Below are 19,394 nucleotides of genomic sequence, written 5' to 3' on the forward strand. Positions count from 1 at the left end.
TGAGACAAATTCAGAGCAGGAAGGGAAATATTTGGTTAGCTCGGCGGCGAATGGTCGGCGGTGTTGGAGCAGTCCACGGTTGAAGTGGGGGGAAACAGCCGGCCCTTTGTTTGCGGAGAGAATGGTGCACTCCGTGGGGTCACTGCTGGAGGCCCAACATCGCAGACACACAGGACACACACACATTCTCCTCCTCGCACACATGCATGCATGCACACACGTACATGTTTGCCTGCACATGCATGCACACCCACAAAAAAAAACATAACATTCCTCGCTTCTGTGAATGTTTTATTAACCATGTGAATGGGTCACAGAGTTACACCCCCTGCAAAAATTACAGTGTCCATAGTCACACACACGCAAATGCTACTGCTCTTTCTCACAGTGACACAACTACTACGGAGCAGAGTGGACGACATTGACATGGTGAGACTCCTGGTCTTTTTTAACCCTCCAAAATACGTCTCCTTGTTAGGTCCCCATGACTGAATCAAAAAACATGATCGTCCAGGTGTAGACAGTCTATGTTTCACTGGACACTGGTGATACCACCAGTGTCCAGTGAAACATAGACTGTATCTTGGTGAACCAGAGCATGGTTTGCCACAAATTAGAATTAAAGGATAAGATGCTGAAAGATTTAGACGAGCCGAGTACCACAAACATATTTGCTTTCCCCTCAATTATATAGAGTGGGAAGAATGGTATTTTTAGATTTCCAGCTGCCAAAACTAGTAAAAGCAAAATGACTTGGAGAAACCTATCTTCTCCCCCTGCTTACAGTCTTTATGCAAAAGTAAAACAACTGTATTTAGCGGAAATATGTGAGGATGATTTCAACCTTCTCATCCAACTCTCACCAAGAAGGCAAACATTTCCCATGTTGCTCTCATTATTTGTGTTACCTGATATGAAATGCAATGTATTTTTTGCTTGCAAGTTTTTATGTGCTTAAGTCCCTTCAATTCCGAGTGATTTCTTGTACATTAGAGAGTGATCGGTTGTTTTCTCCACTCCTCTAGTCCCTTACATAAGTTGTGAACATCCTGGAAGACCCACAACATGAGAACATTTAGCTCAAACTAACCCCTCTTTATTTTTATGAACACGTGCACAACACTGTTCTTTTTGGACAAACCATGATAATATTATTCACGAGAGGAAGACCGGCCAATAGTCGATCGTTAGCAAATCCTCTGGGCCCACACACAAACATCTGGAAGCAGAAAGTCTCAACCAATACCAACTGAGAGCATTTCCAGAACCAACCTTCAATCCCTCCACCACACGCGGTTGTCCTTTCAATGTGATTTCAGATTCCAAACATTACGATTTTGCATGTCCACACTTGGCCTGAAAGGGCCCGTAGTGCGTCTGATGTGGCCGGGATAATAAAAAATCACAATGTGTGGCTTTCTGATTTCAGAGTGAGACTGACTGCTTCCACGTGTGTCTTTGAGGATCCAATAGCAACAAAAGCAAAAACTCATTTTGACTGCTACGACCTGTCACCGAATACACCCGGGCATCGGACAGGAACATTAAAGTCATTGTGAAAGCGCAGGAGGAACTGTAGTCTTAAATCATGCGCCTGGTTGTGATCTCTTTACCAGCGGTTTCTCTGTCCTGCTCGTCATGCTGTTTAAAAAAAAAACACATATATCTCGTCACAGCGATGCGGCGGTCTTTGCAGGGTGATGGAGAGTGGAGTGTTATTGTAGATAATGCACCACATTAATCTCACACTGCCCTACATATTCCAGGTTAGAGGTCCAAGCGATATCTCATGTTTTCGTCCTCATGCTTGAACTTGTATTGGGCTGTGTCCTCCCCTGGACTATTTATTGTGACCTTAATGTCCTGGTGTCAGATATCACTTTAAGTCTCGCTCCCTCTCTCCCTGCTCAGTCGATGTTATAACGTAAATCATTTTCATGAATAGATAGTAGCCGGTATGTGTACAAAACAAGGGTCGCATGTTTTTTTCCATGTTCTACTTCCGAGAATGAGATACTCCCATGTTGTTATAATGACAATAGGTTTTTAAAGCCTTGTTAAGAACAGAGATTAACAGCTCAGTGTTGGGAGATTATCGTTTTGTTTCCACATGCTATTTCTTCCCAAATGAACAGCAGTATCTATCTTTCCAGAGAGTACTTGTTCTTAAATGCCACTGTAAATTCTCACCGACTTTGTCAAAGATTACACTTAACCAAGTGAAAAACAATATTGCATGCATTCAAACAAATAACCAAGACAATTAATCATATTTAAGAAGATAACAACATGGGACAATGCGAGGCACTCATGTGTTTGTGTGCAGTGACAAAACCACGAGCTAAGGCCACATGAGCCAACTCCTTCATAATGCTCCTTTGCTATCACAATGACACACACACGCACACACACTTTGAAACACACACACACAGATTTAAGACCTGTTGCTGGGGTGGAACATAGTGAAAAGTAGTATCCTGCGAGGCCCTTGGGGGCCAGAAAAGTATGCTATGTGGCGCTCTATGTGTGCTTGTGCGCGTATTTGTGTGCATGGGAGGGTGTGCGTAATGGCTGAGAGTGACCAGAGAGGCCCAGCTAGTTACAGCCTCTCTGCTGGAGACCGCCACTTCCACAAAACAAGCATTGTCGGCACAGAGCTCTAGATAGCATAGACACACACTGGAAACAACTTGTATGTACACACACTACAAAAACACATACACACCAGAGGAAAATAAGGTTGAAAAAGGCAATAATCTAAATAGAATCTCAGTAAGTCCTACTAGAATTTCATCTCTGCACAACAGCCTTTTACTAAAAAAAAACAGACAACACTTGTTGATCACTGTTGCTGCGAATATCCCTTTGGTGGTTGGACTGTGTTTCTATGCAACTGATGTGTGACGTGATGTGAGAGCATGTCAAAAGCAGTTACTGGAAATAATGCGGAGAGCTGGAAATTATTATTAAAAAGCTTGTTGAGCTTTGTCTAACCACGCAGGGCTGCACCGAAACACTGTGCCAAAGCCACTGGATCAATGCATAACTCCGTCAATACACAACATCAGGGAGACATCATCGTTGCCATCGACATCATCATCAAAGAGAGAAGGGGGGGGTCAGCACCATGACCTCCACTTCTGGCTGCGCGCTCTAGAGACCTCGTTGGCTGACAGAAGTGTACGTCAGCATCTCTCCCCGCTCTAGTATAACCCCCCTCAAGCACTCAGGCGGTCACACACAAAGTGTAAAAGTAGAAGCAACTGTTACGCGGACTAATCCATTCAGCATCCGCGTCCAACGCCGCCTGACGCAGAACAGTGAGACGGCTCAGTGAGCGCCAAGTGGAAAAGTGAGGAGAGGTGGAACGTTTACGCGCGGTCTCTTTTTTTAGTCGGGATTGTTCTGGCACCTCTTGTTTCGGACATTTGTCTGCACTTTTTACCTGGTGGATATTTATTTTTGCATTCATTTCAGCACCTAAATGGCAGCTCTATGTACTATTCCCTCGCACCTGTTACTGCTGATTTTACACAGTTTCCTGGGTGCTGCATCAGTCAGCATCATCAGAGTTGGCCATGGGAGCGCACGGGACAGCTCGGTTCAGCCCTCATCGGACCCGTTCTCTGCTGACCTGCAGGACATACTCTCCCGGCACATGTCAAAGTTGTACGAGAAATACAGCAGGGAAGCCCGCATCAGAGAGGGAAACACTGTGAGGAGTTTCAGAACCATCCCAGGTGTGTGACGTATCATTAACCTGTTCTTGGAGCGCAATCCAGCCATATCGCAACATTTTGTGTTCATTATGGAACAATAAAAGCCTGCATGAAACGTAATAAAGTATTCCGAAAGCTCCCTTGATCCTCGCCAATGATGGTTATTAAAAGTGCTCAGCGAGGCTGCATGTGTCGCCAATCCACGCTCTAAATGGGTAGGATTGTTTTGGAACAGTCTGAGAATGCATTGAAATTAATTTTGGGTCGCCGTGTTAGCGACAGCAGCTGCGCCCTTCTGTGCGGATTCTGATCGATTACTGCAGACGGACGCACAATATGCGCAGGAATGCATGCGAGCTCTCTGGAAGCGATGTCAGCTTCCATACAGTGAAACATCCGATACAGGAACGCGCTGCCAAGGGTCATTGTCGTGGCTTCTGCGTTCCTGCTGTGGCTACAGGACATGCGTGACTCCGGGTCCTGGAGTCAGGGGGATTAAAGTACACTCGCTCCTCTCTGTCTGATGCTGTTTTTATGGACACAACTCAAAGACATTTATATCCCACATAGTTCTCCGATGGCATACCATAGCACGTGTGTATTTTTACTGTGTAATCCAAGGAGGGATGTAAGGGAGTTTTAACAACAATGATCAATCTGTTAAAACAGTTGATTATGTCTTGGTGTCTGGGCAGACAATGTTGGCTGTATTAAGCTTCAGGGGAAGCTTTGACTGGTAAGCATTTCCATATGCAGGCTGAATCCGAGGTAATGTATATCTCTTGAGTCAGACGCTACTTCCGCTGAACTCTGAACAATGAACAATAACTCTGCTGTTGAAGTTCATGTTCACATCATGAATATATGTAGCTCTCTAACCCTCCACCCAGCCAGGTCCTCAGAGTCTGGTTCCTCTTAAGGGCCTAGACACCGTAGTCATGTAAGCAAGGGTGTTTAATGGTCTCTTCACTCACGGAAGCATGACTGCTTTCAGATACATTTGTAATCAAATTGGTCGTTCTTTTTTTCTTCCTAGAACATAAAAGCACCCGGGAGCTATGAAACAGTTTCTCTATTTTGTGGATAAAGAAGGTGTTTAATTGTCAGGTTGTTCACCTGGGTGACTGACACTGACTGATGGATTTTTTTTTTGCAGATTCCTCTGAGGAAGTGACGGTGTACACACTGAACCTAACGACCCTTCAGGACTCAGAGGTCATCCTCTCCGCCTCGTTCCACTTCCTGCTCAATCGGCGCCCTCATCAAAAGCCCTGGTTCTGTAAACGCTTTAAACGCCAATCCTGTCGCTCCTCAGCTGGCCACCCTTCTCCGTCCATCAGCCTGCTCCTTCGCGCTGTGTCCTCTGAGTCAGAGGTCAGAACTGGGTCAATGGGCTCCCTCCTGGCCAATGTGACCTTCCACCCCCACAGGAGAGGGGTGTGGCAGATGAAAGATGTGACCGAGGTCATAAAGGAGGCCAGATACAAGGGTCATCTCTTGGTGTCAGTGGAGTTGGACTACCAGAAGAAACCACAGGGACTGCTGCCTGGTGGGAGCCTGCCCTATCTGTTACTGTATGCAGATGACCAAGCCTTGGCAGAGCCCAACAGCGTGGCCGCAAGCCTCCAGAGATATGACCCGTTGAGTGACGGTGTTGAGCCCTCAGATTCCTCTCACAGACCTAACTCCTCACCGGAGACAAAAGGACGAGAGAGAAGGGAGGCAGCTCCGCTCTCTGACACCATCCAGAACAACGAGCTGCCAGAGGTGGACTACTGGCCCGATAGGTACAAAAAGGAGGACCTCTGGGAGAGCACTTGGTACCTGGCACTTAAGCCTAAATCAGGAAGGAAGGAAAAGAAGAGAAAGAGCCAGAAGGAAGATGGAGCGGCTCAAGGTAGAAGAGAACTTGGTAAAGAAGACCCTCCGGTTCTCAAAGAAGGAGAAAGAAGTGCAGAGGGGCTCAAAGCGGATAACTCAGCCGAGAAAAAAATGAAGGACAGTCGCAGGCTGACTACTAGTGACGGACTAAAGCATGAGTGGAGAAAGGAGGGAATGGATGGGGAAGTGCACAAGGGGAACGTTAACTCTGAGTCACCTATTCTGAGTTTTGATGACCAAACAATGCGTAAGGCCAGGAAGAGGCAGTGGGGCAACTCCCGGAACAGAGGCTGTTCCAGAAGGAACCTCAAAGTGGATTTTGCAGATATTGGCTGGAGCCAGTGGGTTATTGCACCCAAGGCCTTTGATGCCTACTACTGTGCTGGCACATGTGGCTTTCCCATGACCAAGGTAGGAGCACAACTATCTAAGTCATCCATCAAGAGCATGACCAGGTTATATTGAGAAGCTAGTGTTGTTCATCTTTTATTGATTTTCTTATGCGCATGCCTCTCCCCTACCACTCAAACTCTCCCAGGTGGCGATGCCGTCCAACCACGCCACCATCCAGAGCATAGTCCGGGCCGTTGGGATCATCCCTGGAGTACCTGAGCCCTGCTGCGTTCCAGAAAAGATGAGTCCACTGGCTGTGCTCTACCAGGATGAATCCAGGAACCCGGTGCTCAAGGTTTACCCCAATATGTCCGTCCGGTCCTGCTCCTGCAGATAGGAAGGGATGGTCACTGTCGGCACAGGGCCAAACGGGGCGGATATGGAGACAAAGAGGAAATGGGGCAAAGGAATACATAACCATGACTCTGTTTTTAAAGGGATGTTATTCCTCAAGAAACATCAGTTGTAGAGAATTCACCTCCACCTCTTTGGCCTTGCGGCAGCAGACTTGAAGGGCGTCTGGCGTCCGGCTCAGCAAGAGGGACACGTGTCACACGTGTAAAGTCATGGCTTCACATGTCTAGGAAACTCAGTTTTCTTGATTCTGTGTTTGAAATAATATTGAAGATTTAATGGGCAGGAGACTTTTCCTCTTTTATTTCAGAATGTAGCTGCTTTTCAAGCAGCTCACAGCGACTTTGTGTTCATGTTTTCTTTGGATACAAAGGCTATAAAAAAAGACTTTATCAATGTGTCATTGGGCAGCTTACTCAATCTCACACAGATGACAGAGATTACGAAGAGTATTTTTTCAAAATTTGCATGCTGTGTACATTACATTACAGGTCATTTAGCAGACGCTTTCATCCAAAGCGACTTACATTACACTTTAAACCCATGGCTTTTTTTTTCACATTTTGCCCGGGGAGCAATTAGGGGTCAGGTGTCTTGCTCAGGGACACTTCGACTTGAGACATGGGGCAGCCAGGTCTCAAACCACCAACCTTCATTGTTCATTGTACATCCTTGCTTTGTATATCTTAAAAAGGAAATATGGAAGAGAGCATCTGCAATTCATTTACACCCTTAAACCCCCTAATAACACTTCAAGAATATTATGAGGAAAACAGAAATATTTTTGTATTTTGATGTGAAACTTCACAAAATAAAATTTGTGATGGTTACTAGGTTATGTATTACGATATTTTAGACAAAATGGTATTTTGTATTTGTGTATTGTTTAAATTATGAAAAAGATAGACATATAAATTAGAATTAAAAAGTAATTTAATCCATTGCTCGTTCTATAATATTATTGTTGCATACACTTTGTGTTATTCTTGGTCATTGTGCGTATAACGTTGGATTTAGGGAGGGGATTTTACTTTTTTTCCCAAATGATCCCAAAAGAGCACCACTGTTCCAAATAACTTTGTACAATAGCAGGAAGGTTCCGCTCAAAGATAGCCAACATTCCCCCAAAGCGCCTTGAACTCATTTTTACCCCACACCAAAGGCTCAGACGCCGGCTGTCCAGCAAATCTTTGCGGCTGATGCAGCTGTGGTGGATTAATGGTTGATGGAGGAAGCACCTATTAGAACGTCAGACACTTCAACATCAAAACATTGTGAACTTCCCCTTTTCTACTCTTTCTTCAGATGGTTTCACTCAGATTTCAACCACTTTCAATCAAGTGCTCGTCACATTAAGTCACAAGAGGAAGAAGGGGGCCTATGTGGTGACAAACTGACAGTGAAAGGACAGTGGGAGCCTTTTGGTTATTATCTTATTACGCATTGGGTGTTCTGTCTTGAGCCTGCCGAAGTATCAAACAACAGAATGCTCTCAAATTTAAGATTGGACAGTTATTGCGTCTCGAAGACAGAGACATTTCATAGCAAATAGGGGGAAAAGAACACAAGATTGAGCCCTCGTGTTTATTAAAGACGAGAATACGTTTTTTTGGCTTGCAGTTGTGCATGGCGTCTTCTGTTTTAATCAATAAAAACCAATTGTGCTTAACAAATTATGTCCTAACCTTCTAAAACTAACAGGCTGCCACAGTATGTGTTTTATTTTGTTCATTTGGTTGAACACCTTCTACAAGCATGTATTTTGTCTTTAATGTTTATATTTTATGGATCACTTTTAGAGATCTGTTTTCAGTTTGACTAAAAGTTGTTTTCTGTTGTTCACTGTCATAAAAGTTACATTAAATCAGACTGGATTATATGTCGTTTGATAATAAAACATGAATACTTACCGATAGGTTGAACACTTTGTATGTCAAACCAGTAATTATAAAAATACAAATAGGACATCTTCATGTTTTCACATAATCCATTTTTGAGGTTGATGTAGAGAGACGGATGATGGAAGAGAATATCTGAAATACTGAATTCCCGATTCAATTTCTCAGGCGAAAATGTCCAACATATAAAAACTTTAGACAAATGAACACTTTATGGGATGTAACCTCCATTTAAACTATTATAATGACTGTAATTAGGGTTATTATGAATAGCGTTTACATAATTGATGTTTTAGCTTCAGAGGAGGCCCAACTCAAATGAACACACCCAAGTTCATTTTTTTCCTTATTTCCTGACTGATTCCTTTTACAGTCCGGACCCACAGTCTGCTATTACAAAGTGAACCCCGTGTCAACCGCAATCACACTCACAGGAGAGGGCTTACAGTGGTCAACTGCAGCAGAATTGGCTCGTGTTCAGAGCCTAACGTGGTTAAAAGCCCGGACCAAGCGCGGTAACTGGGGAACCAAAAACAATATTTTTTTTTCCAATTGATGGCCGCTCAATTAAAGGAGATCAATACAGCCATTATTAGGCAACAGAGAATTTTCTGTGTATTGCGGTGAAATGGCTCTTTATCATGGTCGAGTGAGAGCAAATAATTCTGTTCATTAGCTTTAATAGTGACATTATGCCGCTCAATCGCCCATTCAATCATGTGGGCCAATGGGTATTTCAGTTAAAACCCTCTCTTTCCATTAGAAAATAAAAACGTACCAGTTTCCATAGACCTTTCAAAACATTTATTCAGACAAGAAGTCTATTTTAGTCTTGACACAAATATTATTTGCGCTGAAGGTAAATGTGGTTTTAAAACACAATGAGATGATGAACACGTTTTAGTTTTGTTCGATGATTTTTAGAGTGTGTGTTTTTCATATCTCGTGTAGGTTTCAGTCCCAGTAAAACATATCTTCAGTTTGTAGAATGAAGAGACTGGAGGATGAACTCTCCCCTGCTTATGTTACAGGGGGACTGAAAAGGGTCGAGGCTTCACTTTCCCATGAACTTCATGCATTCTTGCCGCCTCATTTACCTGCAACAGAAGCGGCTATTTATGTCCATCTGTCGGCAGCCTGACCTGAATGGGACGTTCGTCGCTCACTATGGATGGGGTGACTTCAAATTCACAAAATCAAAGGGTCACTTGGACCCCATCCAGGTCTGTGGATGAATGATAACCATGGAAACTTTTTAAACATAATTTCCATTTTGGTTGGTAGCCTGGAACCTATTGCTTTCAGCTCATAGCTCTTTCAAATAGCATCCTGAAATGAATGAATGGTGAAACATCTGAAATGACATGCAGATGCACCTTTTAAACAATAGTTTGGCCTTACAGTCAAGCAGTGCAGGAAGATGTAATGGTTACTTGCAGGGGCTACTACAGTGGTATCATTCAGGACAGTGTCGTCACAAAGGAGACATATTTCCACAGGAAAAGAAAGAAAAACTCCACACATCCACACATCCGTTTCACTGTCATTTTAGATTTCGAAACACATCTGCAAACACACTCAATCCACACCTCTGGTAATATTGCCTCGGGATATTTATAACAATCATGAGCTATTTTCGAGATCTCCCCGTGTTTCCTCCCTCCTGAGGTCCATAAGGCACAAAATAATCACCAACCTAATAAACAGGGCGAAAGGAAAGACACAAACCCGCAGTGAGACCAACTTAAACGCAACTCTATCGCCATCTAGCGGTGACGGCCGTGTGTGTCCGTTTTCTTGTTTTCTCTACAGTTACTTACATTCACCAGATACAACTGGAGTCTACACCGGTTAAATACGAGCATCGTTTGGGAAATAAATAGGGTGGTTTTTTTTGTCCATTTTTATCTCAATTATGCGATGTCATGTGTCTGGACAGGTGGTGTCGCTCCCGGAAGTATTCGTGGCAGATCGGACAGGTGAGTTTCTCCTCCCTCCTCTTCCTCACGTGGGACTCTGCCGCAAACTCCTTCTTGTGATGAGAGCGCATGTGGAACACGAGGTCGGATGTCATGCGGAAAGACAGGTTGCATTTGGCGCACCAGTTCTGCACCGACACGCCGAATGAGGTGAACGTCGGGGGCAGGATGGTGAGAGAGGGGGTGTTCTGCAGCTGGACGCCAACGCTCCTTGACCAGTGTTCCGGCGCGTAATGGAAAGCGTTGTTTAACGCAACCGGTGAGGGTACAGTATGTAAGTCACTGCTTAGGATGTTGGACGCCATTAGATTGCTGTACCCCATAACAGTCCTGGAGGGGAACGAATCAGTCATCTCCTGCAGGCGGATAGAGGGGCCTGTTGAAGCGCTGCTGAGATGCGCCTGGTGGTCACTAGCGGAAGTTCTTTTACTTGGTTTACAGAAGGCGCTTTTCTGCTCACCCCGATTGTTGGACAGGACCAGAGAAAATGCACTGCTTCCGCTTGAGTGCAAACTAGCGCTCTCGCCTGGTTCCATCACGCTTACCTGCGTAATGCCGTCGTTCTTACATCCCAAATGATCCGGTTTGATCTTATCTGCTTTCATTTTCCCCGCGGAGGACGATGCCTCTCCCGCTGACTGGTCGTAGCCCTTAATCAGTGGTGTAATATTGTCGTCGTTTGATATGTTTGTTTTTTCCAAAAGAACCGTTTTCCGCACTTTGAGACAGAGAGTTTCCTCGTATTTCCTTCTCTTGGGGAAAATCTCTGCATCCTCGTTGATGCCAGATTTCCTGTGTTCCAAATCTCTGGCGATGTTGTGGAAATCTGTCACTCGGTGTGGCCTCTTCGTTTCCACGTGCTTGTGCACGTCAAGCTCGCGGCTCCAAGTGTCAGTCTTTACTTGAGTACACAGGAATCGGCAGTGAGCCAGGAAAGGATACTCATTCTCAAAAGCCTGGTTACATCTTCCACATTTGAACTCTGAAAAAGAAAAGCAATCCCTAAATGTCAACATGTACATTTACATCCTGCCAAAAGTCACACAGTATGGCTCATTCTCTGATGGTTCGTTTTAAGGCACACGTGGTCCCTTCGCCTCACCTTCACTTGGCCCTCTGGTTATGTCCGTGAAGCCCAGTAGGTGAGATAGCTCCTGGTCGTACCACACCAGAAGCTCTTCGTCCTGCCGGATGTCCCGGATGGTCCGCACATACAGCTGACCCGCTTTCAGAAAGGCCTCCGTGTTCTGTTCCTCTCCATTACGCGCAGCCTGCACGAGCCGCAGCCAGGACAGCACTAGCGCAGAATTACGCATGACCTCAGGATCCACCTGTTGACAGACATCATTGACATTTTGCTCAAGCTTCTGGATGTTTTTCCTACAATCATGTACTTTCATGAAAACGATTAAGAATTAGAAAGAAAGTATTAGATCCAAGCTCTCAATGACAAAGGCCGTATAAAATAAAACTATATAAAAAAGCATAAAAACTATGGAAATTCATTGCGAATTAAATCAAGAAATCCAATGGTCATGAATTCACCAGCTCAGGTACATTAAACAAAGCTCTATGAAATTATTCATTGTGCGCCACTCACCCTGAACACATATGACTTCGCTGTCTTATCGCTGGATTTCTGCGCTATGAAGGCGATGGTCTCATAGAAGGTGTTTTGGAGCACACATGGACCGAAGCATGTGCCCGCAGGGATGCTGCGCGTAACGAGCACGCTGGTGTAGAGGTCCGCTGGATGCTGGATGAATTTGCTGTCACCGGTCCAGATTGGCCGAGACAGGAAAGTGTGATCCATCGTAAAACTGTGATATACGAGTTGGCATTAATTGAAAGAGCAGGTAAAATATGTTACCAATCATTGTACTACAAGATGCAGAAAAAATTACCAGTCCAACTTAGTCTTTAATAAAATCACACTCTAATCATGCGAACTGTAAAAACGTCATTATTCCCCATTGAAATAGAGCGAACAATTGGACTATTTGACAGAAATAGGTTGTGTTCTAACATTCCGTTATTTCATTTGGAAACGCTCACCACACTGCGGGTCGTCCTGCATGTACTATTGTTTTAAATGACGGTACAGTATTCTACGGGTTTTCTGGTTTTAAATAAAAACGTTCCAAATGTAACGCAGACGCTGCGGGTGTCGAAGCAAAAATATTTCTAACGTCCTTTGTCTCAGTTTTTCACTCGGTTTCTCCTTTTGTCTCCCCATCTGCCGTGAACCCCAACTGCCTCCTCTGCGTGCAAGATAAGTTAAAAATGCTTAATCCTAATTCATCAACACATTTTACGCAGGAAGAATATATTCCTATTGATTATTCCCCCCTGGACATAGTCATCATTAGGGTTTTATATTTTAAAAACGTTGACAGTTGACTGCGCAGCAAATTAACAGAATCATCTGGTGGCAATCCAATTACGCCATACGTGTTCCTGGTAAAAAATGAAAAATAAGAAGACAGGGGGGAAAAACGACTGTGAAGAAAAGAGAGGAGTGCATTTATAGTGTCGTCTCACCCGCTGGACATGAGGACGTTTGTGCCGCGCGGCAGCAAGTTGCAGCAGGTGCAGTGGACCTCGGTGACGATGCGCTCCCGTTCCTTGGTGACGAGCTACTTAATCCGACTGGATCTTCATCCGTACTGTGTCGCCCTCTCCTTTCCCACTCCCACTTATTCCCTTCGGGGAGCGCGCCGAAGCGTGGCGCATTGCATTGGTAGAAGCACGCGCGCTCACGCACAGGCGTAAACGCGCGTACACACGGCTTGACTTTAGTCCACTGGCAAACCCTACCATGTCAGATTTACAATCCTTTCAGTGCACGCGGATATGTGCCCCGCCAGGGAAGTTATAGAACATATATAGAACAATAATACACATTATCGTCCAATGCAGCTGATGACGGTGGACACGCCGTGCACCGCTGTAAACAATAACGCTTTAAACGTTTAAACGTTTTAAATAAGATGTTTCTTGTTCCTTTACAGTATATAAATTGGACAATTTGAGTTTTACGCCCACATTTCATAAAAATCACGAGGACCACGTCCTGTGGAACGAGACCTCTCAAGCTTGTTCCAATCTTGGTCATATAAATCCTGAGATGTGCATGAAGCCTTTCTGGCATGTTAATGTCTCTCGTGCTTTACACATATTCAGGATGTTCTTGTTGGTGATTCAGAGAAATGTGTTGGTCACCCGAGTGGTGGAAGTTGTCTGGTTTATAATTGGAAATAGTAAAATAGGCCACATGGCACGAAGGGTGGTCTGGGTTTGCCATCGGGCAAATGCATTATTCATTAATTAAATACTTCTGTTTAATGAGCATTTAATGAATTGTTCTGCATCAAAGCTTTCCTTTGGATAAATATTGAGCCAACTTTCTGTAATGAGAAAGCCGGAACACATAAAAAAACCTTCGCAGGGAATTAAGCTCCTCGGGCACACTTCTGCCATCTGGTTAAATTGTGCAATTACACAATAAACTGGGACCTTTTCATTCTATGTCAGATAGAATTCCTTCAAGTCTCAGTCGCCTAAAAGATGACATTGGGATAAGGAAGTTTGATCGGGTCACTGAAAACCCTCCAGCATCACATCATGGGTCGATTTGCATCCAGGCCCATAACTGAATTGTCTTCTGCTGTTCCCCTGATTTTTCAAATGCATGAGACGGTGAACAGAGGCACAATGCAAGAAACAGAAAATAGATTTACCACCTATTATTGACTGTAAAAACTCAAAATATCCTCAACTAACGCAGAAGGAATAAATCTTTCGTCGCTTTCAACGAATTGTTTATTGTGTGTGATTTCTAGTCCTGTAAAGGTTGTTTGACAAACAAAAGACAATGGACAGATTTATTGGAGGGTTTCTAACCATTCACCAGTTATCCCACCCCATATATCTCAGTGTTTTGTTTCTTTTGTAAAAAGTGGAGTTTTGTATCTGTCCTCGGGTGTCGCTCCTCTCCATCATGCTTCCCGTCTGCTTCGCTGCACTTTTCCCTTTTTCTTTTTTTCTTCTCCTCAGCAGAAACGGAAGACTTGGAGAACCCGGCTCGAACCGAACAAGGCTCGTGTAGTCTAAATGCACTCAACCGAACACGACGGAACACCGGGAAATAGAGCGACATACTCTCACCACTGAGCGAGAGAGAGAGACAATGTGAAGATCTTTAGGTGTCACAGTTCTGGACCAGGAAGAAAAAAAAACAGAGACCGGGAAAGATGGCGAAGCAGCAGACGGGCACGTTCCTCGCCCTGGCTTTGCTGGGCTTTTTCTTCCTCGATGCGTCGGTGAAAGGAGAGTTACAGGGGCCGCAACAGGAGGAGGAGGAGGAGGGGGAGGAGAGGTCCTGTCAGGGCGCCTTCGACCTCTATTTTGTCCTGGACAAGTGAGTGTCCGATATTATTTACGGCTTCGTTACTTTCTCCTCGCTGCGCATCGCCGTGCGACCGCCGGGTGGTTTGGAAACGCGGAGCGCACCGGCCGGTTTTGCGCCTGCCGTCGTAGTGGCGCTAAAAGAAAACCACATTTACAGAGTTTGACCCAAGTCATTTGTCTATTCAAGCTTAACATTTCCATTGGCGTTCTGTATCACACAATAAGTCCGAAATCGGAGAGAGATTTCTCGTATAACGGAATGACTATCACACGGAGAGCAGTTCCAACCCCCCCTTTAACCCTCCGTGTTTATACGTCTTCATCCATACATTTTATACAGCATTGTATTTAAAGGAGTAAAACTATTTTGGGACACTTTCTTCTTTTCGTCCGGTTCTAAGTGGAGAGGCACACAGATGTGCTTCCACCCTCGGGATGTGGGCAGGGCGAGCGGGGCGGATAGAGTTTCAGGCTGATGACGCCTGCGGACACAGCTGCGCCAGCGGCCCCGCCGCGGTGCCATGTGCCCGGTGATCCATTTAGCTGGGCTTCCCCTCTGTCCCGGAGCAGCCATGGTGACGGGGAAGAGTCCTGTTCTGTGTTGTTGTTGTTGTTGTTGTTGTTGTTGTTGTTGTTTGTTTTTTGTTTTTGTTTTGCAACAACAAAAGCGTTGCTTTTATGAGGCATGTATGTGCCTCATAAAATATGCTAGTTTTTGTTGGCTCGTTGTCTTGATTTGATTGAAGCCAGCACGGCCGACAGGAAATTAGGTATGAGAGAGCGATGATGATTATGATTTGAATCCCTGCGAACCAGCCTTCACTTATACCTCTTAGTGCCCAGGACCATGTTTTAATAAAACAGACAATACTCTTAAGATTATTATCAAGAGAAAAGTACCTTGCAGCCCTAACAAGCACACTTGACTTAATATATGTCTTAAAAGTACAAATGTTCAGGCTTCATGGTCAGTGAGGATGTTTTCCTTCCTTAATGGTCTGGCTGTATTAGTTACAGGGTCCCTCTGCAGTTTCAGACTGCGCTGCTGTCCATGTTGCATGTCCCCAGTTGCCCTATGGGGACCACTTAACTGAACACGTTAACATCACATGTTATCTTGTTTTTTGCACATTCTATGATCTTTTGCATGCTCACTGCCAACATCTGGCAGACCCTCTACAGTCTTTTCCCTTTGCTAAAAACCTTTCCGAGGAGCGTGCATGGAGCCCATCATGCATGGCCAAGGCTCTACGACATGCATGCTTCAGCATGCCTCCAGGAAGCTTTTGCATTATATTTGCCAAAAATCTTGTTGTTTTTCAGATCTTAAATGCCACACGGTGACCTAATCTACTCTTCAGTGATAGAGAACGCAGAGAAATCATCCATTACGGATGCTTCTACGTGTCTACGCAGATCTTCATGTTTGCTGTGCTTGATGCATCTCTGCACACAGAAAGAAAGAAAACATTCCTTAACTGCACAGAATTTGGACCTGTAGCAAATAGCAGGCGGCCCACAAACATTCATCTGTTTTTACAGACACAAGGTGATCCTGTTCTGATAGCAAACAAAATGATTGAAAGATTCATTGCTGAACTGGTTGATGCCGGCTATATAGCTCAAATAAAAGCAGTCTTTAAAGTGAACAAACTTTGAATTTATAGTAGATTTGCTAAGAATTAAAACTTTCTTAACAAAATAATCCAACACTTATACAGTATCTGGGCCGGGGTTGTTTGTATTTGAATCCCTCAAATAAAAAAATAAATAGAAAATGCACATGGCAATACCTGCAAATTGTAATGAATTAAGCAATGATTTCCATACAAAGGACCAATAACGCTATAATGGTCATTTATAGCCCCTTGCCTCACTCGGTTTGATGAAAAGAACGCTTTTGTTTAACTTTGGCAGACAGATGCTTTCTGTACTGCACACTGGATTGAAACCGAGCCTCGGTTGTGTATCAGTGAAACTTTGTGACTCATAAGATACGGACAAGATAAAAGAGCTCCTGGATCAGGACTGTGATCATGTCCTCGTAAAGGATCAGGGGGAGCAGCAAGTGACTGGTGAAACAGAAAAAGAGCCTTTGTCAGCCCAACCAGCTCAGCCCTTTGTGGTACACACAAATACACACGCACACACACACCTAGCCCTGTCTTTTGCTGTTGCATCCTTGAATAGACACTCAACCTCATATAGTCTGACACACGCACATACACACACACATTTACCCCTGATGAGTGTTACTTCTTCATCCCTCGGTTGTTCACGTCGCGGCCTTTTCACTCTGCCGACTGACAACCTGTTGTCAAACTGCGTCGGCTGCCCGGGACCATCTGTTCCCCCTCACAGTCACGCATACCCACATAAACACAGAGATGCTACACACACACACGGGCCAGCTGCCTGCTACACGGTCGCTTGCTAGAGGCAGCCGGCTACATCTGTCCCCGTCTAACCCCAACCCTCTGGCCCAGCAGCAATTAGCCCCCCATTAGCAGCCCCCCCGGGACCGGGCTTCATTAAGGACACTGTCACGTACACAGCGCCATGTAGCAGGCTGACCGGCTCACAGGTTACAGTCCGAACTAATGGAATTTGACTGAGTGGCCAGAGGAATGTCTTCCAATGTGGGAACGATCAACTGCTGTGGTCATTCCTGAAAGATGTCAGGGCCATTGAAATCCCAGTTTGTACATTTCTACAAAACCTACATGAGCTTTGAATCATATTCTTTGAAAAAAGCAAAGCTGACATTACTCGCAAATTGGGTTTTTTGATAGATTGCTCGTCTCCTTTTTTAGGTTTTGTTTACTTTTTCAGATGTTAAGGTGGGTAGTTAGGGTTTTATCTTGGTTTGCCCACGCTAACCTAACCAGGTTTACATTCTGAACTGTACTACATAGAGCAATGCAAAAGTTGAGAAGAAACATCATAATGAAAAATGACAAAAAATCACTGCATTAAAAAAAAAGGAAATATCCAGAGACTTTAAATAGAAGCCTACTGAATTGCACGGAAATTGATCTGAAAGAGTCCAAAGCACAGTCCATTATTCACACCACTAAAAACAGCATGTTTATGTATTTTATTCGGTATACTTGGCCAGTGCTTCCCCACATTTCTTTCCCTTACACGGTTGTGTTCTTGTTGTTTTTCAGATCTGGCAGTGTAAAGAATCACTGGAAAGAGATTTACTCATTTGTTGAGCAGGTAGCAGAGAAATTTATCAGGTACAGGCGAGATAAATCATTCATGAATTTGGATATTTTTTATTGTTCCTTGTGTTTATTTTAAACAACTGTGTTTGCAGCCCCATGCTGCGAATGTCTTTCATTGTCTTCTCCACAAAAGGAACCATCATACTGGAACTGACGGAGAATAGGTAAGACCCACACCCGAACAACACCTCAACTCTCATTTCCCTAAATTACACCAGAATAAGAGATATCTTGTTTGTAGTGTTTATATATTTATTCTATCTATATTCATCTATTATATATATATACATTTCTGTTTCTTCCTTTCATTTTTTAACTCCCATTTTGCTATAATATCTCTTCCTTTAAAAGCATTATTCCAAGGAATGTTATCAGTAAAGTGTTTGTTTACCCTACAGGGAAGCTATCACAAGAGGCTTAACAGCCCTGAGGAGGGTGGTCCCCGGAGGAGACACATTCATGAACTTAGGCCTGGAGATGGTGAGGATCAGCTTTTTAACATGCAAAACATTGGAAAAGCCTAAATCATTTTTTCGTTTTTAGTTAGATTTTATTCTGGACAATATCAACTGATCATAAACTGCTGGCTGCTTCTTGAAAAGCTTTAGGTGTTTATATTTAAGTGAGGCATTGCAAAATGAAGCATCATTCCGCACATTGTTCTCATTTTTAATTCAGATGACGTCAAAGTTTATTATCCAAAGCACAGACAAATCATGTGTAGAAAGAGTTTATATTTATATCCTATCAAAAGAGTGCCAAACTATCTTCTGTCAAAGAGTGTAAACTAGAAAAAGCATTTCCTGCTGAAAATGCGTTGGAATGCAAAAAGCTGAAAGCTGCACTGAATATTTAAAAATAGCTGAAAATACAGAAAGTTGAAGGGAATTTGAATACATTTGCTGAATATTTAAAAATAGCTGAAAATACAGAAAGTTGAAGGGAATTTGAGTACATTTGCTGAATATTTGAAAATAGCTGAAAATACAGAAAGTTGAAGGGAATTTGAATACATTTGCTGAATATTTAAAAATAGCTGAAAATACAGAAAGTTGAAGGGAATTTGAGTACATTTGCTGAATATTTGAAAATAGCTGAAAATACAGAAAGTTGAAGGGAATTTGAATACATTTGCTGAATATTTAAAAATAGCTGAAAATACAGAAAGTTGAAGGGAATTTGAGTACATTTGCTGAATATTTGAAAATAGCTGAAAATACAGAAAGTTGAAGGGAATTTGAATACATTTGCTGAAATAAAAGATATTAGAAAAGCTGAAATTAATTTGAAATAGTTGAAAATACAGAAATGGGAGAAGCTGAAAGGAATTTCAATAGATTTGCTGAAAAAGCAGAAATGAAAACAGCTGAAATAAATGTGAAATATTGCAAAACAGAAGTTGCAGGAGCTTAAATGAATTTTAAAAAGTACAGAAATAACAAAAGCTGAGATGAATAAAAAGGTTTAAAATTGTTTGTAGTAATGTTAGTTGTAATTTGGGTATTAGTACTAGCAGTAGAAGTCGGTTTA

The 19,394-nt window shown here is 43.5% G+C and overlaps 3 protein-coding genes across 3 annotated transcripts in view; 2 read left to right on the plus strand and 1 right to left on the minus strand.

The window, feature by feature from the left end:
* The first annotated feature begins 3,219 nt into the window (after nt 1-3,219).
* On the plus strand, nt 3,220-8,260 carry gdf10a (growth differentiation factor 10a). The gene is made up of 3 exons (XM_040178131.2): nt 3,220-3,740; nt 4,876-6,011; nt 6,139-8,260. The coding sequence occupies exons 1-3, from the start codon at nt 3,485-3,487 to the stop codon at nt 6,328-6,330; spliced, it is 1,584 nt and encodes a 527-aa protein (XP_040034065.2). The 5' UTR covers nt 3,220-3,484; the 3' UTR covers nt 6,331-8,260.
* Nucleotides 8,261-9,034: 774 nt separating this feature from the next.
* Nucleotides 9,035-13,006, minus strand: znf488 (zinc finger protein 488). The gene is made up of 4 exons (XM_040178132.2): nt 12,766-13,006; nt 11,825-12,044; nt 11,327-11,555; nt 9,035-11,206 (listed from the first exon to the last, which is right to left on the minus strand). The coding sequence occupies exons 1-4, from the start codon at nt 12,774-12,776 to the stop codon at nt 10,155-10,157; spliced, it is 1,512 nt and encodes a 503-aa protein (XP_040034066.2). The 5' UTR covers nt 12,777-13,006; the 3' UTR covers nt 9,035-10,154.
* A 1,186-nt stretch (nt 13,007-14,192) lies between these two features.
* The window catches only part of antxr1d (ANTXR cell adhesion molecule 1d), a 68,782-nt gene continuing 63,580 nt past the window's right edge, over nt 14,193-19,394 (plus strand). The window contains exons 1-4 of the mRNA XM_040178130.2: nt 14,193-14,644; nt 17,805-17,876; nt 17,957-18,028; nt 18,263-18,344. Coding sequence (XP_040034064.2) covers nt 14,478-14,644; nt 17,805-17,876; nt 17,957-18,028; nt 18,263-18,344 — 393 coding nt within the window. The 5' untranslated portion in view covers nt 14,193-14,477. The remainder of the gene's footprint in view (nt 14,645-17,804; nt 17,877-17,956; nt 18,029-18,262; nt 18,345-19,394) is intronic.

Source organism: Gasterosteus aculeatus, chromosome 6, assembly GCF_964276395.1.
Source record: "Gasterosteus aculeatus chromosome 6, fGasAcu3.hap1.1, whole genome shotgun sequence".
Lineage (NCBI taxonomy): Eukaryota > Metazoa > Chordata > Actinopteri > Perciformes > Gasterosteidae > Gasterosteus > Gasterosteus aculeatus.

What these genes read in the sequence shown, in the direction of transcription:
- gdf10a (XM_040178131.2), top strand. Translation starts at nt 3,485, where the DNA reads ATGGCAGCTCTATGTACTATTCCCTCGCACCTGTTACTGCTGATTTTA. An exon ending in GAGTTTCAGAACCATCCCAG is followed by an intron (nt 3,741 to 4,875) that starts GTGTGTGACGTA and finishes TTTTTTTTGCAG; the next exon opens with ATTCCTCTGAGGAAGTGACG. An exon ending in GTGGCTTTCCCATGACCAAG is followed by an intron (nt 6,012 to 6,138) that starts GTAGGAGCACAA and finishes AAACTCTCCCAG; the next exon opens with GTGGCGATGCCGTCCAACCA.
- znf488 (XM_040178132.2), bottom strand. An exon ending in CGAAGTCATATGTGTTCAGG is followed by an intron (nt 11,556 to 11,824) that starts GTGAGTGGCGCA and finishes GTCTGTCAACAG; the next exon opens with GTGGATCCTGAGGTCATGCG. An exon ending in AACCAGAGGGCCAAGTGAAG is followed by an intron (nt 11,207 to 11,326) that starts GTGAGGCGAAGG and finishes TTTCTTTTTCAG; the next exon opens with AGTTCAAATGTGGAAGATGT.